At 41.1% G+C, this 25,994-nt stretch overlaps 2 protein-coding genes across 10 annotated transcripts in view; one reads left to right on the plus strand and one right to left on the minus strand.

Moving 5' to 3' along the window:
• NAA35 (N-alpha-acetyltransferase 35, NatC auxiliary subunit) overlaps window positions 1-10,176 on the minus strand; it is a 35,471-nt gene extending 25,295 nt beyond the window's left edge. Inside the window, exons 1-6 of one of the 2 annotated variants that reach the window (XM_090038635.1) lie at window positions 10,028-10,176; window positions 6,834-6,967; window positions 5,518-5,551; window positions 3,605-3,719; window positions 1,705-1,779; window positions 428-595 (exon numbers count right to left, since the gene is read on the minus strand). In XM_090038635.1, the coding sequence (XP_089894761.1) occupies window positions 428-595; window positions 1,705-1,779; window positions 3,605-3,719; window positions 5,518-5,551; window positions 6,834-6,957 (516 nt within the window). In that variant the 5' untranslated portion in view covers window positions 6,958-6,967; window positions 10,028-10,176. Of the gene's footprint in view, window positions 1-427; window positions 596-1,704; window positions 1,780-3,604; window positions 3,720-5,517; window positions 5,552-6,833; window positions 6,969-10,027 lie in introns of those variants that run through there. The other variant, XM_090038636.1, reaches the window with a different exon arrangement.
• Window positions 10,177-10,204: 28 nt separating this feature from the next.
• Window positions 10,205-25,994, plus strand: part of AGTPBP1 (ATP/GTP binding carboxypeptidase 1) — a 122,664-nt gene continuing 106,874 nt past the window's right edge. For 4 of the 8 annotated variants that reach the window (XM_090038626.1, XM_090038632.1, XM_090038633.1 and 1 more), the window contains exon 1: window positions 10,355-10,501. The gene's annotated coding sequence lies outside the window, so the exon portion shown is untranslated. Of the gene's footprint in view, window positions 10,324-10,354; window positions 10,502-21,401; window positions 21,418-25,994 lie in introns of those variants that run through there. The other 4 variants (XM_090038627.1, XM_090038628.1, XM_090038630.1 and 1 more) reach the window with 4 other exon arrangements.

The raw sequence follows: 25,994 nt of genomic DNA on the forward strand, positions 1-25,994 counted from the left end.
TTGGTCAGTTAAAAAAAATTCCAAGGTAGCAAGTATCTGGTGAACAAGTATACCTGGTGACATGCAGCAAGTAATAAAATGTGTATTCATTTTTGCATTAATGCTCCTTGAGTAATTTACCCCAACTTTTCTATTTGGCTGGACAGTGTTTTTTACATTAAAGTCTTTAACTGCTCATTTATTTAATTGCAAATTTATTTATTTGTATGAAAGAAAGATAAAATAAGACCTCCATTCAAGAAAACAGTATTTTAAAGAAAAAATAGGTGACCAATGACAGTATGCTCAAGGAAGTAGCCAATCCCCTAGAATACTTTCCAGCAAAATAATAATCATCCTCTCTACAAGACAATTTTTTTTGCTTCAGCTAAGCACCATAATTAAGGATGGTACGTTACATGTAATTATAGTTAATTCTAAAACATACCTCTTCAAAAACTGCTGCTTTGTTCACTTTTTCTCTAGCAATATCACAGATTTTTAGGATTCCTAAAGCAAAAGCCTTCATGGCAGGATCTTCTATGAAGTCTGGATTATGAATGTAAAGGCAAGTAAACACCGTCTGTGCCAAAGAATGTCCTTCTAACCATGTTATCTAGAAAGCAATCAACATTAGATAATTTTGAGAGGAGATGTCCTTGTTTTTATATTCCCATTCCCATTCTCTTTCAGTCTTACCCTGAGAGGTCCATAACTGTGACAATCTTTCAAAAAAAGGAAAAAACAAGGGGGAAGGGGCATGGATGAGAATTTCTGGCATAGATCAACCTCTCTCATTGTCTGATGAGAGAAGATGCTTATAGCATGAAATACTAGGTTACTAAGGAGCTGAATGCATTTTCTCAATAATGCTCTTATCCTAAGAGTTCTGAACATTGGGGCAGAAGGAGATGCAGGATAACTAGATCTGCTTTTAAATATTTCATGGTTTTCTCCAAGGTATAAACCAGGAGTCACTCAAAATTTGTATTTAGAATATATCATTAGTGTTCTACCATTTAACTCTAACCCTATATTTCTTCCATGATCTTCTGCTTTTTAACAGCATGAAATTGATGTTAATAAAAGAGAAAACTTCATTAATTTAGCCTACCCTCATATATAATATCTTAAAAAAAAGTCAGTATTCAAAATTAAATAAAATTTATTAGAGGTACGTGTACCAGCCACCAAGTAGACCTTTTTATTCATAAAACTGGACCAACATATTCTACCCGAGATGTTTTTATACAGCTATATAGCCCAAAGAATACATATGCTTATTTCAAACGAGACCTAAAATATTTTCTGTTTATGATAAATTAATATAAAGCAGACATATTTTATGTAATGAAAAAATCACTAAGCATAAATGAAGCAGATAGGAAATAACCAATCAATTTTAACACATAGGATTTGAGCAAATTGAGATTAAACTGGAAATTCTATAATCCTTTCTCCAGACTCTCTCAGTTAGATTCTAATAGATTTTTCTTCATTAATGGCTCTTTGTAGACCACAAAGTTCTGTTAAACTGTGATTATTCCTAACTCACGACTTACAACAAATGCAAATTTCAAGATGGAGTCTGAGGAGAAATAATTAACAGTACATCAGTTTCCTTAAGAGTTCTTCCCTCCAAAGAAGCCTACAATTTCTTCTTAATCCTATAAACTCCAATTCTGGAAGCAATAATAATTAACATTAACAGTAGTATTTTCTTACCAAGCAACAAAAACAAGTATCCATTATTCCTATGAGCTCAGGTAAAGTTAGATCCTTAATTTTAATGGTGCCATCCTTTAAAATAGAAAAGAGAGAGAGAACAGAATGTAAGAGTACAGTATGCTATACAAACAATACATGGAGCAATATTTGCATGATATATAACACAATTATTTTAACCATTATTAACTTTTAAAATGAATAATTTGAGCAATTTTATTTAGCTGGTTTTATTGATCAACTTCCTGATTCTAAAATTCATGCAGCAGGAATTCTGAAAATATTTACACTATGGGGACTGGGCACACAAAAATCTATGGAGATACATCCAAAAAATAACTTGGCAATTTTATTTCAGCATCATCAATCAGCCTTAAAAAGTTATAAAACTAGTTAAAACTAATAAACACTTAAAAAAGCATGGGACATTTAAAAAGATGTACAACAGAAGCAGGCCCTAGATTAATAAATAAGGACTAATCTTACAAGGTATTTTTTGTAGGCAAACACCTTCACTGAGCTCCCCTGACTGCAAGGTTAGGGCCAAAAGGCACTTCCTAATAAGGTGATCATTTTTTCCAGAGCATTCAAATCTGCAATAGAGACTCAGAAAGGTGCTGTTTTTAGAGAGGACTCTTTTCCTCTCTAATCGCGAGTAATGGATGCAGAATTTTTCAACTATTCATCAGTTCAAATTAAATAAGTATCAGTAGCTAACAATCACTGTCATGAGATGAATGCTCTATGGACTTTATTAAATTACAGTCTAAGCCATTTAAAGCAGGCTCATCTGGCAAATAGACATTTGACTGATGCATGAAGTGAAAAGTTAAGCTTGCCGGCCATCTCAACCATGGTCAGTGCAGTATCAACAGTATACAGCTATTCTGATACGGTATCAATTTTATGGCTCAGCAGCAGACATAACTAGAAAAGAAAAGCAAAAGGAATTGATACTCCATTCCAAGGCTTCTATTAATGGTCCTCAAATTGGCTAGCAGCCAAATGATTAACTGAATGGCAAGGTAGAAGGTTCTGTAGAAGTCATAACTAGGCACAAACAGGAACTAGCTGCACTCTCAATGTAACTTCAGTGGCACCTTTCACATTAGTAATAATGGGAAATGGCAAACGGCCTGTTCGTAAGATTTAAAATAGATGCCTACCTGATGCGAGCATCTTAAGTAGCTTTAACGGTAATTAGCTTTTGCCAAGTTTCTAGTAGATAAGAATCCATGTTATGAAAATCAGTGTCAATTTATAGTCTCGGCTGAAAGACTATGTACTGAATGGGAATAAAGATTCAAAATATCCTTTTAATTGAGAGAGGGACTCTATGATCTAATCTAGTGGTATCCAAACTTGTGGTCTAACAAACCACTGTCAGCCCTAAAAAAAGAAATCTCATGGGCCACCATACTTAAATCAAATTTTAACTGAAAAAAAGGGGTAAGCAAAAGGGTCCTGGTTCAACCTGTATACCACTCACTATGGTGTTTGGGTCATTAATGATACATGGACCAGTACTGGAACCAGTGCTACTAAGTCTTAGAAAAGCATGTTTCGGAAGCATGAAGAAACCATATAAACTTTACTCTACTTATTAGATGAAGAACTAACTAATAGTTCTTTTCACATGTAGAGCTTAAAGTGCTTTACAAAGGAGGTAAGTACAACAGCAGGCTTCAAATTCTTAGAATATCAAACTGACATTTTTTTAGGCATGCTATTTAAAAAAAAAATCCAAAGAAAAGTAAAACAATTCAAATTCCCTTAATCACTGAGAGTGTTACTCGATTTAAGAAGTTATGCATAACCATGAATTAATCAAATCATGATTTTTTGTTCTTACAAATAATTAGCATCTAACCAAAGGAGAAATAAAGTAAGGTATGTCAACCTTGATAGCTTGCTCAAAGTTCAGAACTTTTCGATTAACTTGGTTTCCAATCATACCAGCATCCATCTTGGGATCCATCATTTCAATCGCAGACATGGCTTCAAAAAGACCAAAACTAAGGATAGCAATATAAAAGAAAAAAAAGCATAGTTTGCAGTCATTTAATTTATACCAAAAGTAAGCGTCAACAAACTATCTTTAAAAACCTATGTGAAAGACTACAAAAGAACAACATGGTGGGCATGTCTACACATGAAGTTAATTCTATGCAATAAACTCTGGTACAGTTTGCGCTGGAGTTGGTCTATCAGGTGCAGCATTCACACAAGCACCTGGACTGCAGCATGTTGAGCTGGGGCAGCGCAGCCCTGACTGGCAGCAGGCCCAGGGGCATCAGTCTGCAATCTAGGACTGCTCCTGCCTGACTAAATGTGCTTGCAGAGGGGGTAGCTTATTAGAAAACTCTGCAGTAAGCATTTAATGTAAATGCACCCACTAACACCTAATGAGGTCCTTGGAACTTCTCATTTATCAATGTACAACATGTAATATTTTCAAGGGTTACTAGCACTTTTAGGCTCCCAACTTGAAGAGCCTGATGAGGGCCTGATTTTCAGGGATTTGAAGGAGTCAAGTCAAGCACAGATACTTTGAGGCACCTTAAAATTAGATGTGAAAGCCTTGGGCTTTATTTTAAGAGAAAGGCTATTTAAATTAGTCAAATATCCAACTATTAAATCTGTGCACACAAATGTATATGAACACTATACTCTTAGAGACCTAGAAGTACATAAATCTGATAACTTAACTGATTTTGACTATTTCATAAGTATAGAAAATGTTTACATTTCAACCTGACAAACAAGAGAATATAGGACTTGCACAAAATTCAAGGTTTTTTAAAATAGTGTTAAAAAAAACAGGGAACAAAAAAAGTTTCTATTCTCTTATTGTGGTAAAGGTCAATTCATCAATAAGAAATTTAAAAGATGATGGTCAGCTGAAAGCAGGTGAATTAAAGAGAGACCAACCAGGGTTCAACTTTGGTATCTATCTTATTCAGGAAGTCTACTGCATGTGTTCAAACAGCACAAAACAGACAAAATAACACTGCAATATACAGGTTCCAATTCACAAAAGCATTCATATTTCACAGGAGCTTAAAATACTTGATTTTAATAATACCCTTAAATTCCATTCATTTTAATTATTTGACACGTAACCTTTTTGTTCAAAGATATTTTAAAACTAGCATATATTATAATAATAAGCTTGTGCTCATTTACCTGGCACTAATAACTCTTAAGTACTTTTTCTGCAGGCTAAAAGTACTCATATGGTTAAAAAATGCTGCTTCTTTTATACAAGTGACTTTAATTTTACTGTGTGTAGAATTTCAGCAATGTATGAGCATGTGCTTTTAAGTGCTTTGCAGAATCAAGGATTTAATCCCCTCTTAGGTATATTATACAGTCTCTATTATTTAACTTAAAATGACCATGACATTTTGGATTCAGGGTAAAAACAAACAAACAAAATGATTTATCCCAAATCAAGCAGTGACATTTAAGGAAGATATCAATGCGGTTTTTAATTAAAAGTTTACAGATGGATTCTTTCTGACATCTTTGTGCACAAAGAAAAAAATGAATTTTAAGGAAGAAATAAGAACATAAGAAAACTTCCTGTTCCTATAATTTACCCATTCTCAATATTTGAACTGCAGTATCAAAAAAAATTCTCAGGATGGTTGTTCATTAGAAGGTACTTTATTTAGAGAACTACTTAATTTAAAGTTCCAAATAAGAAATATCTTTAACATAGTTGGTACCATCTTAACTTTAAAGTCACTAAACAATAAAGCATATAACACTAATCCTCTCTGAAAAATTGTATCCTGATGCCATACGTACAGCTTGTCATGAAGCAGTTCTCCCAGCTTCAATTCTAGAAGAAACAGAACAGGATACATCATTACTTTGAATACAGTTATTCAAAGCTTTCCAGGCTATTTAAGCAAAACAGCTCTTTGGACTGGCTGAAAGACCTTATACTACAAGTATAAGGAGAAAGAATGCTTTGCATTTGAAAGCTTGTCTAATTTTATCCCAGCTATGCAGCTGATCCAATAAAGGAAAGCACCTACAAAAAAATCCTTATACTATACGATAAGATGACCCCAGTGGGAGAATGTCTTGCTGCTCATCTTTATAAGATTGAGAGGCTAAACACTAGGTCCTCTTACTCTTCTTTATTCTGTCCCCTCTCTGTCATTCCGAAAATTTGAAGGTAACTTAAAATTTTCTTACAGCATCACTTAAAGAATTTCTCTAGCATAGAATTATAAGAGAATTCTCAGACAGTAGAGGCAAATTACATCATACTGATTGCAGGTTGCAGTTTTTTTATTTCATGCTAAGATCATCAGTTTATCATCAAGATAAATTAACGTTAAGGAGAAGCAATCTAGACTGGGGTGGGCAAAATTTGGCCCGTGGACCGGATATGGCCTGCCAAGCAATTATATCTGGTCCGCGGGGCCCCTAAATATTAATTTTCTCAATTTTTTATCTGCCCCTGGTTTCCTATCATGTGGCCCTCGATGGCTTGCGAAAATCTCAGTAAGCAGCTCTCCACCCAAAATAATTGCCCACCCCTGATCTAGACAGTATCTGCTTACAGGTAGTCATTGACTCTCTATAACCTGAATGTATTCTCACCAAAAACTCAGTTTTATCAGGTGTAGAAATACACTGGATACAATGCTGTATCCTAGAAGTTCACTGTTCTGATATCTGTTAAAAATAAATTACAAAAATGGCATTTGTAGAAAAACAGAACACAGGTCCATCCTGAATATACAAATGCTTCCCATTAATAAGAGTCTGGGGGGAGAAGAGCACAAGATGGTTTCAAGACAACAGGAAAAGCATATGGAAAAGCCAGATGGGCACAGCAAAAGCATATGGAAAAATACAGCCATATATAACGGAGGACATCTATATCTTCTAAAAAGGGACTGCTAGTTTCATGGCCCCAGTCGTACAAGAAGCTTGGCATAGGCAGAACCTTGAATCTGCAAAGCCTCAACATAATCAATGGGACCAAACCATACTGGAGGTCATTTCTCTATTAGACCCCCCAGGCTGGAAAACAGACTTGAAAAACATGTTTGCAAAGAATTCCAGTTCTCTGGGCATCTTGCAGCAATGCAAAAAGTACAACTCACCTCTACAAGCGTCTTCAAAATCCTGCGTAATATCTATCCAGCTGGTATTACTTTTTTCCATCTTGTCAGGTATACTGAGCTCCCATCCTGAATCATCATCTTCTACAGAAGCTTTCATAACCATGCTACTGCACCTATACATCCAAAGCACAAACACCGCACGTCAAAAACAAATGACAGACAGTGCTTCACAGGGGAGCAAATGTTATTGTTACGGAAAACATGCAAACGTAAGTTTAAAAAGCTGTAAATGTAAATTTAAGGCTTGTCAGCCCCAACGTTCACCTTCTCTTCCAAAGGATGTTTTCTCTTTTAGAATTCCCAGATATATCTATATGAGATAACATTTTGCTGTGCTTATTTTTGTGAGTTTAACAGCAGTAATAGAGAACCCCCTGATAAAGTCAGAGTTATGTTAAAACCCCCCAATATGTTAAAACAATGTATGAACAGTTTCATACATTATATATACACTATTCCCAAGTGTCAAACTCATTTGGCCTCTGGTACAGGCCCAGTCCACATGCTGGATCAGGCCTACAGACCCCCTTCTGCCCCCCCACATCTGCCTGGCTAATCTAGCACAGGTGGCACCTACCCGGGGCTGGTCTGGCACCACAGGTGGCACAGCCCTCCTAAAAGATATGTAAGCAGTTTCTTCTGAGCAAGAAATATCCTTAGGTGGCTGTTTTTACTCATGATATATTGGGAAAAATTAGCAATGGGCACAAATAACATGCTAGCTATGCATGTGTGTGAGAAAGCAACACATACCCAGAGTGTGAAAAATCACTGTTAATCCCTCACAAATATCCCAAGTAGGCAAAATACCACAGCTTCTCCACACTAGCCAGCCAATGTAACATATTATATCCCTGACTTCACTGGCATGTCAATATTGCATCCAGACTAGATTTTAATTCAGGTCAGTTTTGTCAGGAACAGACCAGCCTCTGTACAAGTAAACAGGGAAGAGGAGAGGGGTAACGGTACATGCAGGTTGCCAGGAAGAGGATGGCATTCTTCTTCTCCATGTCCATCATAGATGAGCTGCTGTTTAAGAACTTTGGTCCAGTCAGAGAGGTGCCGCTAGCAGCGCATGTCCCAGGCACTGAGCATGGGGATGGTCCAGCACAGCAAAAGGGGCACCACCAGGGGCTGCATTATGGAACTCAGCAGACTGCACATATGATACCACTACACTATACTATACCTTCCCTTTCTAGCTGTTTTATAATAACAATCATTGTCAGCAATCCCTCGCAGTCCAGGATGACCATCTTCCATGATGGTCTTACCCGTGGATCTGAAGATGGCTGACAAAGCCTATCCAGGATTGACAGACACTGTTTCAACTCAGGCACACGTTTCCATGCAAGGTGCGTGGCTCTGGGGTCTTGGTTCAGTCCACAACACTGTTTCTGCCACTCCCATTTTTCCATCTCCTGTTGTCATTTTGAAGTTTCAACATACTAAGATCCTTGGAGCAGACTCTTCCTCCATTCAGCGCAGTGCTGGGCAACAGTCTCCCATGAGCTGATATCACTGTCGCATTTTTTCAAGTTAGCCTTAAAGACATCCTTGAAGCACTTCCCTTGCCCTCCTCTTGAGGGTATGCCTTGCCTGAGCTGGGAGAATGCAACTTGCTTTGGGAGTCTGGAGTCGGAAATCCAGATGATGCGGTCAGCCCAGCAATGTTGATGCTGGATGATCGCTGCCTCGATGCACACAGTGTTTGCTTGCGAGAGGACACTAACGTCGGTGCGTCTGCCTCCCCACTGGATTTGAGGGATCTTCTGCAGGCAACGTTGACAGCACTTCTCCAGTGACTTGAGGTGTCTTCTGTATGTTGCCCACAGGTCTTTGGCCCACAAACCCCTAAAGTGGCAAACAGGCCTGTACGCCATCCATGTCTCAGCCCCACGCAGCAAGGCGGGGAACACGACTGTTCGATAAACCACAAGCTTGGCTTCATATTGGACGTCACCATCTTCAAACACTCAACACTGACAAGTGCAAGGTGCTGCACCTGGGGAGGAAGAACCAGAACCATACCTACAGGCTGGGGAACTCCTTTCTTGTCAGTACAGAGGCAGAAAAGGATCTTGGAGTCGTTACTGATGCCAAGATGAACATGTGCCGGCAGTGTGGGGATGCAGTCGGGAAGGCCAACTGCACCTTGTCATGCATCCACAGATGCATCTCAAGCAGATCCAAGGTAATACTCCCCCTCTATGTGGCACTGGTCAGGCCGCAGCTGGAGTACTGTGTCCAGTTCTGGGTGCTGCACTTCAGGAGGGATGTGGACAGCATGGAGAGGGTCCAGAGGAGGGCCACACACATGACCAGGGGCAGCAGGGCAGGACCTACAAGGAGAGGCTACGGGACCTGAACCTATTCAGCTGCCACAAGAGAAGGCTGAGGGGGATCTAGTGGCCTGTTACAAACTAGTCAGAGGGGACCAGTAGGCATTGGGGGAGTCCCTGTTCCCCCAAACACTACCAGGAGTGACAAGGAATAACGGTCACAAGCTGGCAGAGGGTAGATTTAGGTTAGATATCAGGAAGCGCTACTTCATGGTCAGGGCGGCTAGGATCTGGAACCAAGGCTCCTACCCTGGGGGTCTTTAAGAGAAGGCTAGATGAACACCTGTACTCTTTCCTGTCATGGCAGGGGGTTGGACTTTTTGATCTGCTCAGGTCCCTTCCAACCCTACTAACTATGAAACCCATTTCCTCAGGCACCCTGAGGCTGCCTTGCACATTAGTGGCTGTGTGAGCTACAGAAGCCAAAGCAGGCTGGACCCCACTTCCAAAATGCTTGAAGCCAGGCAGGCCCCAAGCGCTTTCCCGGGGGGGGTCTCTTAACCACAGCCTTGGGGACCAGGATGAAACCACGGGCAGAAATGCCGAGCAGCAGGCTGGGAGGGGACCTCCGGAGGTCACTAGTCCAACCTCCCCAGCCCTACACACCTAGAGCGTCTGTAGTCCTAGAGACCCCTCTCCACGCCCTTCTCCCCCGCCCCAACGCAGACATACGCTGTTTGCGTAGCGCCGGGCCTCACGCGCCCCTCCGCAGCCCCCGACACCCCGCTCAGGGGCTCTGAGAAGCCCCTCCCCGGCGCCAACCCCCTTCCGTCAGACCATTGCTAACACAGCCACGACGGAGAAAGGGAGAGCGGGCCGCCGCCTCACCGAGCGCTGCTGCTCCCGCCTAGCTGCAGGCCCCGCGTCTGCGTCGCTTGCCGACAGCGCCCGGCCCGGCCGAGTCCACTGCTGCGCACGCGCAAAACCCCCTCGCCTCCCAACAGCCGGCGTCCGGCTCAGCCTCAGGGTCACGCGCATGCGCCAGCCAGCCCCACCCCCATTTCCGGAAGCCGGGGCTATGGTCTCTGGAGTGCGCATGCGCCAGCTGTGCCGGTGAAGCCAATATGCCCTCTGTGCCGCGATAGCGCCATGTATCGCGAGAGGGGCCCGCAGTCGAGCGCTCGGTATGGGAAGGACCGGGAGGAGAGGGCGTGGCTTGCGGCAGAGGTGGGCGTGGCTAGGCGGAGGGGCGGGGCATCCCGTGATCTACTGTTCTGCGGCCGTTTGTGGAGCGCTCGGCGGAGCTGGTGTTGCCTTCAGGTGGGGCCGGGAGTGCAGCCCGGGCCCATGGCGTCCACTGTGGTTCGTACCCTGCGCCTCCCTGCGTCGGGACCAGCTCCCCTCCCATGGTCCCAAACGCCCGGGGGGGGTTGGGTGGGGCGGCGTGGGAGGAGGTGATGGAGATGCTGAGGGCTGGAAGCAGCATCAGGAGAAGCAAAGAGGGAGCGGGGGTGGGGGCTGCAGTGGAAAGCCGAGGCAGTCCCCGACAGAAGGGCCAACGAAGGGACGGAAAGAACTGTGCCCAAAACCTCCTCAGTGATTAATTTTGATCCCAGGCAATGGGGAAAATAAATGCCAGGTGCAAACAAGGAGCCACCTCCTGGGCGCAAGGTGGGAGCTGGGGCTTTAATTCAGGTTCATTTTCTTTGTCCATAACAGATCAGTCTGGGCAGGAGGAGGTGGGGAGAGGAGAGGGGCCAGGGTGCACGCAGGATGCCTGGAATAGGGTGCCCTCTTGTTCTCTGTGCCTGTCGTAGGTGGGGCATAAGAACCTGGCAGGGGAAACACCATGACCTCTAAGGTGGTTTTTCTAGTTGCAGGGGAAAACCACTTTCTTGGCAGGGGGCAGTACCCTGACTGTGGTAATGTATATAGTTAGTCTCCCACTATTTCTTCCAGTGGGATGATCTGCCACACACAAGCTTTATGGAAATAGGAGACTCCTCCCTTGCTCACTCCTGTGGCCCTACAGCTGACAGCAAGCGAAACTCAGGGGCATCTGAATCCCAAGCCTCTGGGCTTGGGCCTGCACATAGGATGTCTGTCACCAGATTTGGAAGCATCTGAAGCCCCAGGGGTGGAGGATGCTTGCCAGTAGCAGGACCACATATGGTTCTTGGCTGACTCACAGATTTGGAATTGATTTGGCTGATTTGATTTGGGACATGAAATATTTTCCTTAAAAAAATGTTTTAGACACTGTGTGTTCTGATTTGAAATCTATGGATTTAGCTTGTGAATCACATGTTGTGTTTGCATGCTGAAAAGTGCTAATATTGCATAACACCCTGTGGTATCCTTAAAAGGATCTCGGGGCACTTCAGAGTGCTGCAGTAACTTGCTTGGAAATCACTGGTCTTGGTGCATTTATGGATTGGATCTCTTAAGATCCTTCCTTCCAGGCTTGCACTTCTACGACTTAATGCTTTCTCTTTGTTTTAAAATCGACATTTGACCACCTGCATGCAATCCATTGGAATTATGTATATGTGATGGGATTAGAGCTGTGTTGTGAAGAGCTCTCAGGGATATGAGATTTAATATGATTTTAGAAATGTGCAATCAAACTGAAAGGTGGGTTGGGATGGTGTTTAATGAAGCATACCTATCGGAGACTACATGTTTTGTTCAAATATATTTGTTTGGCAACTTTTTTTTTTTTTGCCTTTGTACTGCATTCTATGTAGTTTTGCTGAAGTGTCCTGCATAATGTTGCATTGCTTTACCAGAAGGGCTTAAATTATTACTCATAATTATTTCAAATAACACTGATGTGGATGTTGCTTATAAGCAAAATAATACTAACTCAGTGATTCTCAATCAAGGTGCTGTGACATTCTTTTAAGGGTGTTGCAAGGTGCTGCACAATATTAACACTGTTAGATGTGCACAGATCTGCATATGATTTGCAAGATAAGTCCAAAGAATTCAAATAGGAGTCTAGAGTGTCAAAAACATTCTGAACTGTAGTGTTTTTGAGTAATTTGCTGTAGAATTGTTGTTGTTTTTCCACTATCTAAAAAAACCCAAAAGAAACTAATTTTGTTGAAAGGTGGGGGGGACTGACTTCAGAGAAATTATGGAGACGTGGGTTGAGAATTGCTGGTTTAGCGGTTCACTTACTGCAGGTTAGTTCAGCAAATATGTTTTCATAGACACTGTGTTGTTTTCTGGGTTATAAGGAATTAGTTATATGATGCGTCTCAGCAGTTCACTTATACTGTGTACAAAAACACATATTCTCTATAAGCTAATCTCATCACTGGTAAAAGAGGAAGCTTCTGTGTGAACTTTTGTAATAGTGTCTTTTTATTTCTGTAGTGTTTAAATATGCTGTTAGATTTTAAACCTATCACACCTCCACTTATTTTACAGGCCCATATACAAAATCTTTATTTAAAGGTCTCAGGATAAAGATTGCACTTGCAAAGAGCATACCTACATAGAGCAGGTCATTAGTATTATGTTTATTGGAAAGTAGCTACTGAAGCCAGGGCTATTCTTAACTAATTCTTCTGACCAAAAAATGTACTTGTGCCTACACAGGAGACCAGCGCCAATGGGCACTATTTCTTTTCCAGAAAACACACTGAAGTTCTGGGGGCTCTGCCCTTTCTTGTTACATGACATAATGGTAGTAATGCACTTAGTACTTAATATCTTTCATGTCCAATAGACATGTCCTTATCCTTTGGCTAGACTAATTTCATGTTTTATATTAAGTGGGTTTTTTTTTTTTTTTAAAGCAAACTATAAAATCTTCGGGATTGTTACTGGAACTTGGTGGCTTTGACTTTCAAGTAGTTTTTATTCTAATTCTACTCAGGTTGGATGGTACTTCTGTGATGGGTGCTGTAGTAGTTTTTGCCAAATGTGGTTGGTCCCACTCTAACGCTCAGACAACGTATGTCACAACCAAATGGAACCTGTCATCAGTTTTATTTCAAAAAGTCTTATGGACAAAAATGAATTGAGTTAGAAACATATCATCCCTGGCATGGTCTCCAGTTCACGTTAGGGAGCTCAGCCTGGCTGCTTTGTGTGTTTTAAAAATCCCAGATATACTGTAATTCCCTCAGCATGGGAATGGGTGTCTGCCAGTTACTGTGCTTGAGCTAGAGCTCAGAGGTATGTGCCTAGCTCTGTGGCAGTTCCATTACTTCCGTTTGGGGGTTTAACATATATGGAACAGGTATGTTGTTTCATTGCTTTATTCTTTAGTGTAGTCTGGGTGCAATATGCCTGTTAACTCAGGGATGCACTATGTTACATTGACTGACTAGTGTAGAGTAGCTGTAGTATTTGGCCTGTTTGGAATATTTCTGAGGGATTAATAGTGATCTGCACTTTGGATATGTGTTGTGTTGGTACCTGCTCTCCCTTCCCCCATGCCTGTTGTCTTATGTTTTTTCTTTCTTTCTTTTCTTTTTCTTTTTCTTTTTTTTTAAGTGTTACTTGTTTAGAGGGTACCCCGGTGCCGTCTTTTGGCCTGTGCCTTTACAATGTTAAATAACCCCATGCATCCTTTCTATGGCTCCATGCCAGATATGGGGCATTTTTGGTGAGTTTTAATACTTGCGGCACTTAAATGTTATCACCGAAGTATTAAAAATGTTATTGCCACCATTTGAAGCACTGTTGTCATGCAAATCATTTATTATTCAGGAGACAAACCTGTCATTCCCAATGCTAAAACAAGATGGAAGAGCAACTCACAGCTACACCCTCATCTGTATTGTATCCGTGATATGTCGCACGTTTCTTTTCTGGTAAAGTTGGGACTGGGTCAGATACCAAGCTTACAAAAAGCTTGCTCCAGCCTTAATTAGTGAGTGGCTTTTGTTGTCCCATCGTACATTACTCAATTATTACATCATCTCTCTACATAAGTCTTTCCCAAATCTTGGATAATACACTTCTTAAACTGAACATCTTGTGTAGGGAGAGGGAGCTGGACTCTGCATTAGCTATACTCAAGCATTTCAGGGGGGTTTCACTAAACTATTGGCTATTTTTTGCTCAAATCAGTTTTTGAAGGAACAGAGGTATTTTGTGACAATGTATGATGTTTTAGTAATCTCCGTTTTACACTGCAGAGCCTCATACTGAACTAACTTGAATTTTTTTGAAGTGATTTTATAAATAGATCTAACAATACATGCATTCCAATGTGTAACTAAAATTGTTCTGCGTAATTGTGATAACTGCAAGAACGTTGGTATTTGGGAGTACTGCACCCAAAAACTATCAGTTGGGTCCAGTGGAAAAAATGGTTTCTGGTGACTATTTATATCATGTTACATTTTCTTCTTTATTTGGAAGTTGTTCTTAAAATATGCACGATAAACAAATACACAGATCTCAGGAGTGATTTTTGGCTATAAGTATGCTGTGATAGCAAGAACCAAGACTGTACGTACAATTAAGCACAGGGGTTTTTTTTGCTTAAGCTGTTTTTCTGTGCTTTTGCATATTTTGAAAATGGTTACATGGAGAATGGGGGGAGAAAGCTGCGAATAATGTACCAAAGCCATCATGGGAAAGGAGGTCACCTGCAGCAGACTGTTATTAGTAAGGATCTTTTTTGAAACGCTGCAGTTGAAGGTCGTTCTTTTCCCTTTTTGGGGAACATTCTTTAAACAACTCAGCATTATTTTGATTTAGCATTGTTTTAGATATTCCTGTCAAGTAACTGGGGAAAAAAATAAATTTGCACATTTCAAAATGATGTATGCTAACTGGAGAAAATTGCCTTCAGTTGGACCAAATCTGTTTTTGTTCCTGTTGGTCTCAAAATGTACCTATATAGGGAAAAAGCTTCATTTAATTTAATTGTGACTTTTCCTAAATTAAGGAGCTGATGCAAAACCCACTGGAGTTAAGGGAAGGAATATTGGTGACTTCTGTGAGTTTTGGATCAGTGGCAGGTACTGCTCGAATATGTGTATGGAGGAACAGTGTTTGGTCCTTTGAAATGACTGAAATTGCTTGCAGTGCTATTCAGCAGTACTTATTTATTTGAGGTATATGCCTCCCTTCCCAGCGAAGGCTCAGGATAGCTTACAGTAAGAGAAAAGACTAACCTATAAGACAGGAGAGTGACAAGAGAGTATAAGTATATCAGGGGCATACATCAGGGTTTGGGGGAGCATCTATTCACCAAGGCCCCCCAGGTGAGGACAAGAAATAATGGGCACAAGCTGATTGAAGATCACTTCATGCTAGACGTAAGGAAAAACTCCGTGCCGAGGTTTGGAACAGGATCCCCCTAAGTGGTATAGTCATCCACCCTGGCAATCTTCAGAAAACGTCTTGATGCCCATCTTGTTGGGATCGTTTGATCCCGACAGTCTTTCCTGCCCATGTGCAGGTAGGCTGGATCTGATTATCTGTCAGGTCCCTTTCAGCCCCTAACAACGATTATGAAAACAACATAAAGGGGAACTAGAATATCAACATAAAACAGAAAAACTTTAAACAGTATCTCAGCCCAGATTTGTTTCTTAAACACTTGTCTGAATTTTTCCCTTAACAAAAAAAAAAAAAAAAAGCAAAATACACTGTTTTGTAACCAAGCTATAGGAAGTATAAAAAATAATGCTGGGGACCCTTAGTGGAAGTTTTGAGCACCTACAAAATGAGGTTTACTATTTAGGTGCTTAATTTTAAATACTTGGCTTAGAAAGTGTTGGTTCAACTGGTCTACCATATTTACATGAATCCAAGGCTACTTTAGATTTAAGATGACCCACCCTAATAATTAGATTCAGTACACGGAAATATTATACATTTGTTGCAATTTTCCATGCATATATAGAATCTAATCCCTGGTGGGGTGAGGGGGTTCCATCTTAAATTTATCCTCCCTCAGTGCTGCAAAGGGGAAGGCAGTGGGGGAGTCAGGTGGACGTGAGTGCCCCAGACTGGAGCAGTGCCAGAGTTGTGGGGGAAGTATATGGGTGGAGGGAGCAGAGGCTGCACAGGATTGTTAGTGGGGTTCGGTGGGAGTGCGGGGGGGAGGACAGCAGCTGTGGCTCTGACTCTGACCCCAAGCCTGGGGCTATGTTGGGGCTGGTGTCAGTGCCACAGCAGACTTCTACTTCTCTGCTTGTACTCAAATCCAAGACAAGGGTGTTTTTTTTTTTGTTTTTTTTTAATTCCCCATGATGAATGGGGCGGGAGGACCTCACCTTGGATTTGAGTAAATATAATATATTGTAATAGGTTTTTGAGTTGTTCAACTGCCTTCCATGCATGATGTACCATTGTAAACCATAATTAAAAGGCTTCAAAATGGGATCAAAATCATTTAACAATATGTATGCTGTACATGGTATTATAATTCTATAAACTGCACACCAGGATGTGCAAAAAAATGAAACATATTTACGTAAGAAGGTTGGCTCTCTGACAGATTGGTTTGGTCACTTAATTGGTCATTCAGTTTATATTACTGGAAGAAGAACATGGAATAGCTGAATCATGGACTGCAACTGTCAAGCTGAGCTGAAATGCTTTTGTGTGTATTGAAACAGCAACATATATCAGAGCAAACAAAAGATCTTTATGGAAGTAAAAAGGGAAGAGAAGGTATGTTGGAAACGTACCAAGTGTTCAAGTGACTAGAAACAAATTGCACATTGAGTGAGAGAATGAGGAGAATATGTTCATAGAGAAAGAGAAAACAGTTGGCTTTTGAATGAGAGGGTGATTTTTGAGATTTAAGAGGAGCTGACAGCAGTGATCATAGTCTAGTGCTGACTAGGTCCATTCAGGATAAAGAGCTATAGAGTAGATGAGGCAATATTCATTACTAAAATATGCTGGTGTTTAAACAGAAACTGTGAGCCTATAAGAAGTGATTGTAAGGAAATCTGAAGAATGAGCGGGAGACCCTTCAGTCTGTAAGGGTCTGATCCTTTGGGGTCAGGATGGAGTACCTCTTGCAAGGGGCTGTGCAGCCTGATCCAGTTTAAGTCAGCCCCACAATAATAGTTGTGTTTAGCAAGTTGCAGTATCAATTAGACACTAAATTAGGTACTATAGGTCCTCTTAGATGTGTATCTGTATATTTGGTTACTGGGGACTGCTTGGGATTTCACAGAGGGAGTGAGATAGCACTTTAAGAGATCCATTCTGCCCAGATTCATACACACTGCAGTCTCCCTGTAGTACGAGTAATTTAATCCAAATAGTAGAATGCAGTCGTTGTTATTAATTCAGCAGAATCTGTATTTTCGTGGTGGAACTGCAAAATAACTCTTCAAGGATTAAAATTGAGGATCCATCCTGAATAGAAAAGCCGCCCCATCACAAGACTCATTTTCATTTTGTTTTGTTAATAATCTCCATGTATAAAACGAACTGACTGTGGCCAATAGTTATTTAATATGTGGCAGTGCAACATAAGTCTAACAAGAGACATTACTGGATCATTAAACATCTAACATTGCCCAAGATTTACACTTTTTGTCATACCTAGTTATATACACTTTTATTCATGTTAATGGATGTGCATGTGAATCCCCACATGGCAAAACAAGGAACACCTTAATTTTATTTGCATAAAAGATCATGGAAAATGTATTGATTAGGTCCTCAACTGCTCTCAGTATGCATAGCTTCACTGAAATCAGTGGAGCAAAATTGTTGGTTATTTTTTTTTTCTTGGCTGTTTTGTTTTTGTTTTTGTTTTTTTTTACCATGTGAGACTAGCCCTTCTTTTTACTCAGATTATTCTCACTCTTTGATCTTTCTCCCAAAACTTTTGATATGATTGTTTTAGTTTGTATCAGGTTCAATTCTTGAACTTTTACTTTAATGAATAATTTGTAATCATCCATTAAGAAGGACTACACCTGCTAGTTAGAGTTGAGGGATGAGGCCCTACACATACATTCTTGTTACTTTATCTACAACACTTGTTCCTGTCTCAAAATACACTGGGTTAATACAAGGTGACTCATATGCACACCTCTTCCAAGTGCATGTAAGGAACTTAGAGGTTACTCGGTAGTTGATCTGTTATTTTGATTGTAAATTTGTAGATCTCCCTTTTGTCAAACATTTATAACAAAACAATTCTCTAGAAATGCTGAAATAAGAGCACATGTTCAGAAATTGTTATCATGCCTGTAAATACTCACGACTTTTTATATTAGATAGTTCCACTGGAGTAGGTAGGTTTTATCTGAGTAAGAGTTGTGTAATCTGATCTTGTACATCATAAATTTTGACATGTATGCTGCACGTACTCTTGTATTTTTCTGAGGCAATTTTCTAAAGCTGAGTGACTGCCTACAAAAGTATTCAGATTTTACAAATCAAGAGCCAAATGTTGCAGCTCCCCCAACTCACAGTAGATTTACTGAAGTAAATTGGAGAAGGATGGGCTGTAGGGGCAGCACAGTTTTAGAACTGAGAGAAAGCTGGTAACTATCCTTTTGAAATGCTGATATCTGTTAAAACGGATGTTCAGAGCTCCGGTTTTCTCTTCTGTGCTAGTCAATGACATCATGGTGTCAGTAGCTGATCTTGGTAATAGCTGATTCAAGTCTTTTTATTATTGTTGGGTTTTTTTTATTATTAGTTATTTATATTATTCTTGTTCAGTCATCTGTTTCCATTTGTTTTCTTTCAGTTTGCTAAGTTAAATGGCATACTCATAAATTTGTAAATGTTCAAGATCAGTACTTATTGCTTGTAAATACAAATCAGATCAAAATAAATTTTTTTTTTGTTTCAACAGATGTTGTCCATTTCTTTACTTTTCTGCACGGGCAGAAAGGGTTATTGTGTTTACTTATTTATTGTACTTTCTCTTGTATGCACACACCCTTCTGAAACTTTCCTCTGACTTTGTGAATTTAATTGGCTATTTTCTTTTAAACAAATTTTGGGATATATTTAATATATTTTGATGTACATGTTATGAACAGAAGCTTTATAAATAGGAAACTTGAAATGTTTTATATTGTTGATTTAAAAAATGTTTTCTTTTTGATAGCTATTTTATGGAACAGGAAACAGGATAATCACTGATCTAGTGGTATCAATGCACTCTTACTTCCATGTTCTTTAAATAAGGAAGGAATTTAATGCTCATTAAAGGTGTGCAGTTTCTATATTCAACCAGAAAAGAAATACAGCAGAACCAGAAATATATGCACTCTCCTCTGCACTACTTTGATATTCAACTTTTACATAGAAGACCCTGGGTATATGTATGGGATCAGTTTTTTATTGTAATTATTGTAAAGTAATTTATTGTTTTGACCTTCACTTAAGGGGCAAGGCTAGCGCTCACTGGACACTGAAAGTTGGGTGGGGTGAGCATGTAATAAAGAATTGTATGTAGGTTGGGGAACCGGCCAGACTTTAACTGTATCCAGACATGTTACTATGTTGGTGTTTCAAGGGAGACTGAGAAAAGAAGGATATGTGTTGTTCGTTTTGTTTTTTTGTGGGGGTTTTTTTTGTATTGGTTGAATGCCACTGAAGCACAGTTTAAATTTTAATCCTCTTTCTACTTAATATTTTGTTTATATTTAGCCCACTGCAACGAAACCTACACATCTGTCTCAGATACACCAGTGCAAATGGAGAATAATAGATTTAACCTGGTATAATAGGAACATAAATTTGTGAAGTAGTTTTAAAATGTACTAAAAAAGAAGGTTAGTGGTATATTTTAACAGTCCACACCTATTTGACCAAACATTGCTGCCACATTCCCCACCACCATAAAAACAAAAAAAGCCAGCGATCTGACACAGGGCATTACAGTAGAGCCAAGACCCAAGTAGGAAAGAGGGACCATTTATGCTATGGACCACAGCTCTACAAAGTTCAAGTGTGAATTCTTGAGAAATCCTCTGATATCCCCTTTCAGCTTCTTTTATTCTGTTTGCTAAGTACTTTTATTAGATGCATTTTCTGACCACATTCAGTTTGCGTACAGTCACAAGAATCCCTAGTGTGGGTCATTGGTAAAACTAGACCTCCCAGTGTTCAGACTACAAACCACACAGCCTTTACACCTTGAGCCAAAGGAGTAACTGGGAATTGGATTCAGTTGGGTTTTTTCCTATTTGAAGCAGCAATGGTAGGGAGAAAGTTATGTGTACTCTGTCAATGGGTTATACAGTTATTTTCCAAACAAAATACTGGGACTCAGGAGGTGCATCTATATGAGATGCTTAATGCGCATTAGAGTAATTCTACTGCACATCAGCACAGCTGACAAACTGTGCTAATACGCAGTAGCTTTAGTCCTGTATGTTTTAATAATCACATGAAGTGTTCATCTGCCCTAATGCACAGTAGGACCGATTACCGTGCATTTGGCATCTGTTATTACAAGTACTAAGCTGTAATTATGGTGCATTAATGAACGTGTAGATGTGCCCAGGACTTCTCACCCATGTTCTTGTTCTGGAAGTGAGGCTGGCTCTAATGTGTGGTGCTCAGGCACCCCACTCCAGCATGGATTTATTGTGAAAAGCAGCGTTAGGGATCTAGGATGCATTTCTCTAATTGGCCCCAAGGATGTTAGTTAGGAAGAAATGAGTTTTCTCACTACAATAAAGATTGCAGATGGTAAAGGGAATCTAATACCTTGAGCCCCAGGGCCCCTTTCTGTTTAACTTTAACCCAGCCTGGTCCTTTAAGAACTCCCTTATCAAGCTCCTGCTAGGATTGGATTTGAGGAAGGACCAGGTTCCTTTTGCATCCATCGCTTAAAAACTTGATGGGGCATCTGGTGGCTCCAGAGGTGGCTTAATGGATGTGGAAATAAAGTGCTGGGGGGGTGGGGATTAAGACTCCTGTTCCCAAAAGCCAGGGGAGCTGAGGGATGAGACATGAAAGGGAAGCTCTTCGGGGGCTGGTTCTTTTTAGAGGGCCAAAGAAACCCACTCTCCAGGCAGCTACTGCTGGAGCCAAAACGCCTCGGGAAGGCGCTGTGGCAGGGGTGGGAAGCGGGGCAGAAGCCTCGGGGCGGAACAGCCCGGGGGAGGCTTCCCGCTTCCAGGGGCAGCGAAGCCGGTGTGGTCCGTCCCGCGAACACTTGCCACCCCGCGGGCCAGGAGGCTGGAGGGGCCCGGGCCGCAGCAGGGGGCGGCGGGCGGCTGCGGTGCGCGCTGACGTCGCCGGGATGCGGCCGGGCCGGGCGTGCCAGCAGCCGGGAGGGTGCCGCGGGCGGTGCAGGCGCCGTGCGGGTAGGTGCGGGGGGGGGGCGCTCGCCGGGGCGGGGCGGGGCGGCCGGCGGCTGCAGCCATTGCACCCCCGGCGCCCGGGTGAGTCCGCGCGGCCGCGATCTCCGCCCGGGGGCCGCTCCCCGCTCTGTGTCTGGCTGTCTGCATGTTTCCGTGTGGCCCCATCTGTGTGTGCATGTCCCCCGTGTCTCCATGTGTGTGTCCCTGTGTGTGTGTCTGTCTGCCTGTGTGTCTGCATGTCACCGTGTGTCCCCATGTGTGTCTCTGTATGTGTGCGTCTGTCTGCATGTCCCCGTGTGTGTGTCCACCCGCCCATGTGTTTCAGGGTGTGTCCTTTTCTCCCCCCTCCCCGTGTTTGCCTGCCTATGTGCCTCAGCGTGTGTGTCCATGTCCATGTCCAGTAGCAGCAGTGTCAGGTCCCTGCCCCGCCCCGCCCCGCCCCACCCAAACACAGCAGTCCCCTGCTGCCAAGTGCTGGCTCCTGGATGCTGGCTTGTTTACAGCCCAGGACTGTTTATCTGGCCCACAACACATGGCTGAGCAGGATACCCAGGCCTAGGGTGAGCTGCCAGAGTCCTTCAGCCAAACTCTCCCCTCAGAAGCCAGGCTTAAAAACATAGCCTTGCCCCACGCTTGTATCCTTGACCTTCCCAAATTGTCCTCTGGTGACCGCACCATGCTGTGTAGAGAGGCTATCATGGGTGCTCTCAGTCAGGGTGACGATAAATGTTGTTTGGGCTCATCTGCTGCCAATTGGCTTTATGTAAAACTTATGCAAATCTGTGGATTTTAATGTTTTGGTACCTTTTTTGGAATGCTCTTCAGGCTGAATGAGTGTGGGGTGGGGATGGGGGCGGGGGGCAGGTGCCCTGCTCATCTTCAAAATCCTATCAATGTTACTGGCAGGGAATCACAATAGACCAGCAGAGACGAAACATTTAGCCCTGCAGGTCAGATGAATGGTGGAAGATCAGCTTGTAGGCCAGATCTGATCCATGGTGCCAGTCCAGTGCAGGATCCCAGCCCTGTACCCTGGATTAGGCCCCAGTCCCATGTGCCCACTAGCAGCCTCAGCTCAACATACAGGGTCATGGCATCTGGGCCTGGAAACTTGGCAAAGGGGGATGTGAGTGGTGGTAGCACTGATTGCATCTACTCCCCCACTACCAAATTTCCAGACCTGCAGGGAGCTCCATGGGGCAGATAGGTTCAGTGAGCTGGACCTAGCCCACAGGCCAGAGGATGAGCCCCCACCCTGCAATGGCCCAGATATAATGCTTTCAGAGTGCCCAAGTAACTGCAGAACCTCTTGGAAGTGTTATTCAGGATTCTTAATAGCAAGGAAATTATTTTGTTGACTGTGTTTTGCTTTTTATGGAAACATTACAAACACTGAGCTTGCAGATGTGTTTAAATAATCCAATTTAGATGAGTTCTTCTATCTGCAAGTTTTGGAGTAATGATCATAACTTTCTAGGTGTGCATTTTAGCATGAGATTCAATAAGGCCTATATCCTGATGGGAGTTCGCCTTCAAATGCAACTGCAATATAATGGTAGATGTCATTCCTGAAGAAATCAGTGATATCGTTTACAGGACGTTGTGTATGTAAATGACCTTCACAGGCAAATCCTTACACAGAATGCAGTTTCCTTTGCAAGTAGCTTCAGTGTTGATTTTGTTGCATATATATTTGTTTTTGAATATGGATATTTGCTTTCATGGTTCACCTTTTTTCTGGCAAATCCATTAATTAGGTAATACTTGTGGCATAAGGACTGTTGTGCATAATTAGTTTAGTTAAGGGGCATGCATGAGAACACTGACTATAGCAGAATAAGTCTGTTTTAAACACCTTTGCAACTGGAAGGAAAAGAGCAAGTTAAATTATTTTGGCATGTTTTCTTATTAAAAATTGACATTTTCAGTAGAATCTAATTTTTCTTAATAAAAATAAATGCCAAAATACAGAATACTTACCTGTCTCTATTAAGTTTTAGGCAGCTCTTCTTGCTGGTTTGAAGCAAAGGAAAACCTTCTTTTAACAGACAAAAATGCAATTATTTCTTATAACCCATTTGCTTAGTATACAATATTTGTGTGGGTCAGCATTGCCAAAAATATCCTGCATTCCCTTTATCCTCTTTTCCTTGTGAAATAGGCCATTGCTTACCTGGGAAGTTGTATGTTATGTCCAAATGGCTGGGGCATGAGTTTTCTGGACTTAGCTACTGTCTTTCTTTTGAGCTATATTCCTTTTGAGAGCTAGAATTACTGTATTTCAGTTGCTCTCAATTTCATGTACATATTAGAACACTGCTGCCTTGTATGACTCAGTGACTACTTAATATTGTTTTGAAGAATCAGTATTTTGAGGACCAGACTCTTTACCTTGCTCTTTTTCAAGTAGCTGTAAGCAGTAATTTGATGTAGTTTTAGAACACACGGGGGGCTCTTCTAACTTGTGCCAAGGGACATAAGCAGACCCTCAGCTGGAAAGCTGCAACATCTCTATCATGCTTTTCCTGCCTTTTTTGAGACTTTAAATGCATTAAGTGAAGAATCTGACGTCATAATGGAGACCTGACTATTTTAAATGTAGGCATGTAGTAATTGTAAAATTGGGTGATCCATGACATACTGGCATTTACATGGGTGTTTGTTTATTGGTATTTTTTTCCTCTCATTTTTTGGGGAAATCTCTGAAAATGTGCTTCTAAATTTTTGTGCTGACCGCTTGAATGTGGTGTCAACTACTTCACAGTGCATACTTTGATTTGATAACTGTTGATGCTGTAGTTTCACTAAAACAGCTTTCCAGCATATGTTGGCACGGTGTGTTTAGGGAACTAGGTTGGGAGGTTGCATTATTTTGTGTTTTCCCATGCAGCTGATTATTTTTGTACCTCTGCTGAGTGGTGCAATCTGTGTTCCCAGTAGGAAAACTGAGACCCTCTTCTAGCTTCTTTGACAGCCCTGAGACTTTCCATTACTGCTGAATTGTGTAATCTCAGTGTTCTACATGCTCTGGGAATGATTTTTTTTCCAGTATACGAATGCCCTGCACCTGTGCTGATTGCCCAGAAAAACTTTTTAAAAAACCTCTGTATCATACTTATTTTGTCAACAATAACTATACTGTTGTTCTCTTAAGTCTGTCTGACAATTAGAACTTGTTTCACTCTACATAATTAGCTGTTTATACCATTCTTTCTCTCTCTCGCTCTCTTTTATATGTACGTATGTGTGTGTATATGTGTGTGTGTGTGTGTGTGTGTATGTGTGTATAGAGGTATATAGATATATAAATGTGTGTGTACATTTTTCTTCTGTATTATGTATTTTATACCTGGTTAGGTTTCTTATATCCCATAAAATAAACTCCGCCTTGCCATTTTCTTTTGTCTCCTTGTGATGAATCATTCTACTGTTCTCTGTTTCTTTAGATGTTTTATAGTATACTCAAATAATTTGACTTAGACATGTATACCAGATGCAGTAAAACACGTTTTTCCTGTTTGATGTCAGATGTCTTAATTTATCTTTTTTTTTTTTTTTATAATCAACACTGTGGATTACGAAGTAAGTCACTACAGGCAGTCCTCGGACTTATGACACAATTGGTTCCTGAAAACCAAATCTTAAGTCGAAACTTTGTAACTTGGAACCAATTTTCTCATAAGAAACAATGTTATAAATGGGGGATTGGTTCCTGAACCAAGGCCTGATACCCTGTTTTCACCAAAAATACCCCAGAATTTTGTACTTGATCAATTATAGGTGAGTAATATAGCTACATTAATGCATTTATATCATAAATAGCAATCATATTGATTTAGAAGGACTTCTTTGATGTGACTGCTGGACTTTTTGGAGGGCTCTTGGCTGGAGTCTTCTCAGGAGTCTTGTCTGCATGTTTTTCTGGAGTCCTGTCTGCTTTCTTAAAGGAAGTGTCCAAGGAAGTATGGACAGATGTTCTCCAGGGAGATGAGCGACACAGTGAACTTACTTGCTGGCATGGTGTTGCATCGGATCAAGCGTTGTAAGTCGAAACTGACGTCATAAAGTTGAAACAGGGTGTCAATTTATAAACGTTAAGTGCGAAACGTTGTAACTCGAAACATTGTAAGTCGAGGACTGCCTGTACTCATTTTGAATTTTCTTAATTCTTTTTGCCAAAGAAAGTGTAAAAATTTTAAGTACTCTTTTATTTAAAATTAAACACATTCCCTGTTTAATCAGCTCTTAATTTATATGGATGTTTGCAGGAAGAGACACCTTCTTTATGGATTTAGTTTTCAGGGTAGGTTATGAAAGTCACAGCTAATTCATCCTTCTTCCAGATTCCATATTTAAGAGATTCTCCAATCCTGTGTTATCTGAACACCTGTAAAATGTGAAGCGATTTGTGTACTTCCTGCTATTTACAACAGAGGTAACACTCCTGGGCAAAAATCTTGCTAGAATTGGTTACTTAGAATTGAGGCAGTTTGGAGTGGTAGGAGATTGTTTGGTTCCTAACATGCTAGAACTACAGATGTATTGTATTTCTAAATAAAAAATCCTTGTGGTTTTTAGAA

The sequence above is a fragment of the Crocodylus siamensis genome, chromosome 3 (assembly GCF_052110815.1).
Source record: "Crocodylus siamensis isolate JL-2025a chromosome 3, ASM5211081v1, whole genome shotgun sequence".
Lineage (NCBI taxonomy): Eukaryota > Metazoa > Chordata > Crocodylia > Crocodylidae > Crocodylus > Crocodylus siamensis.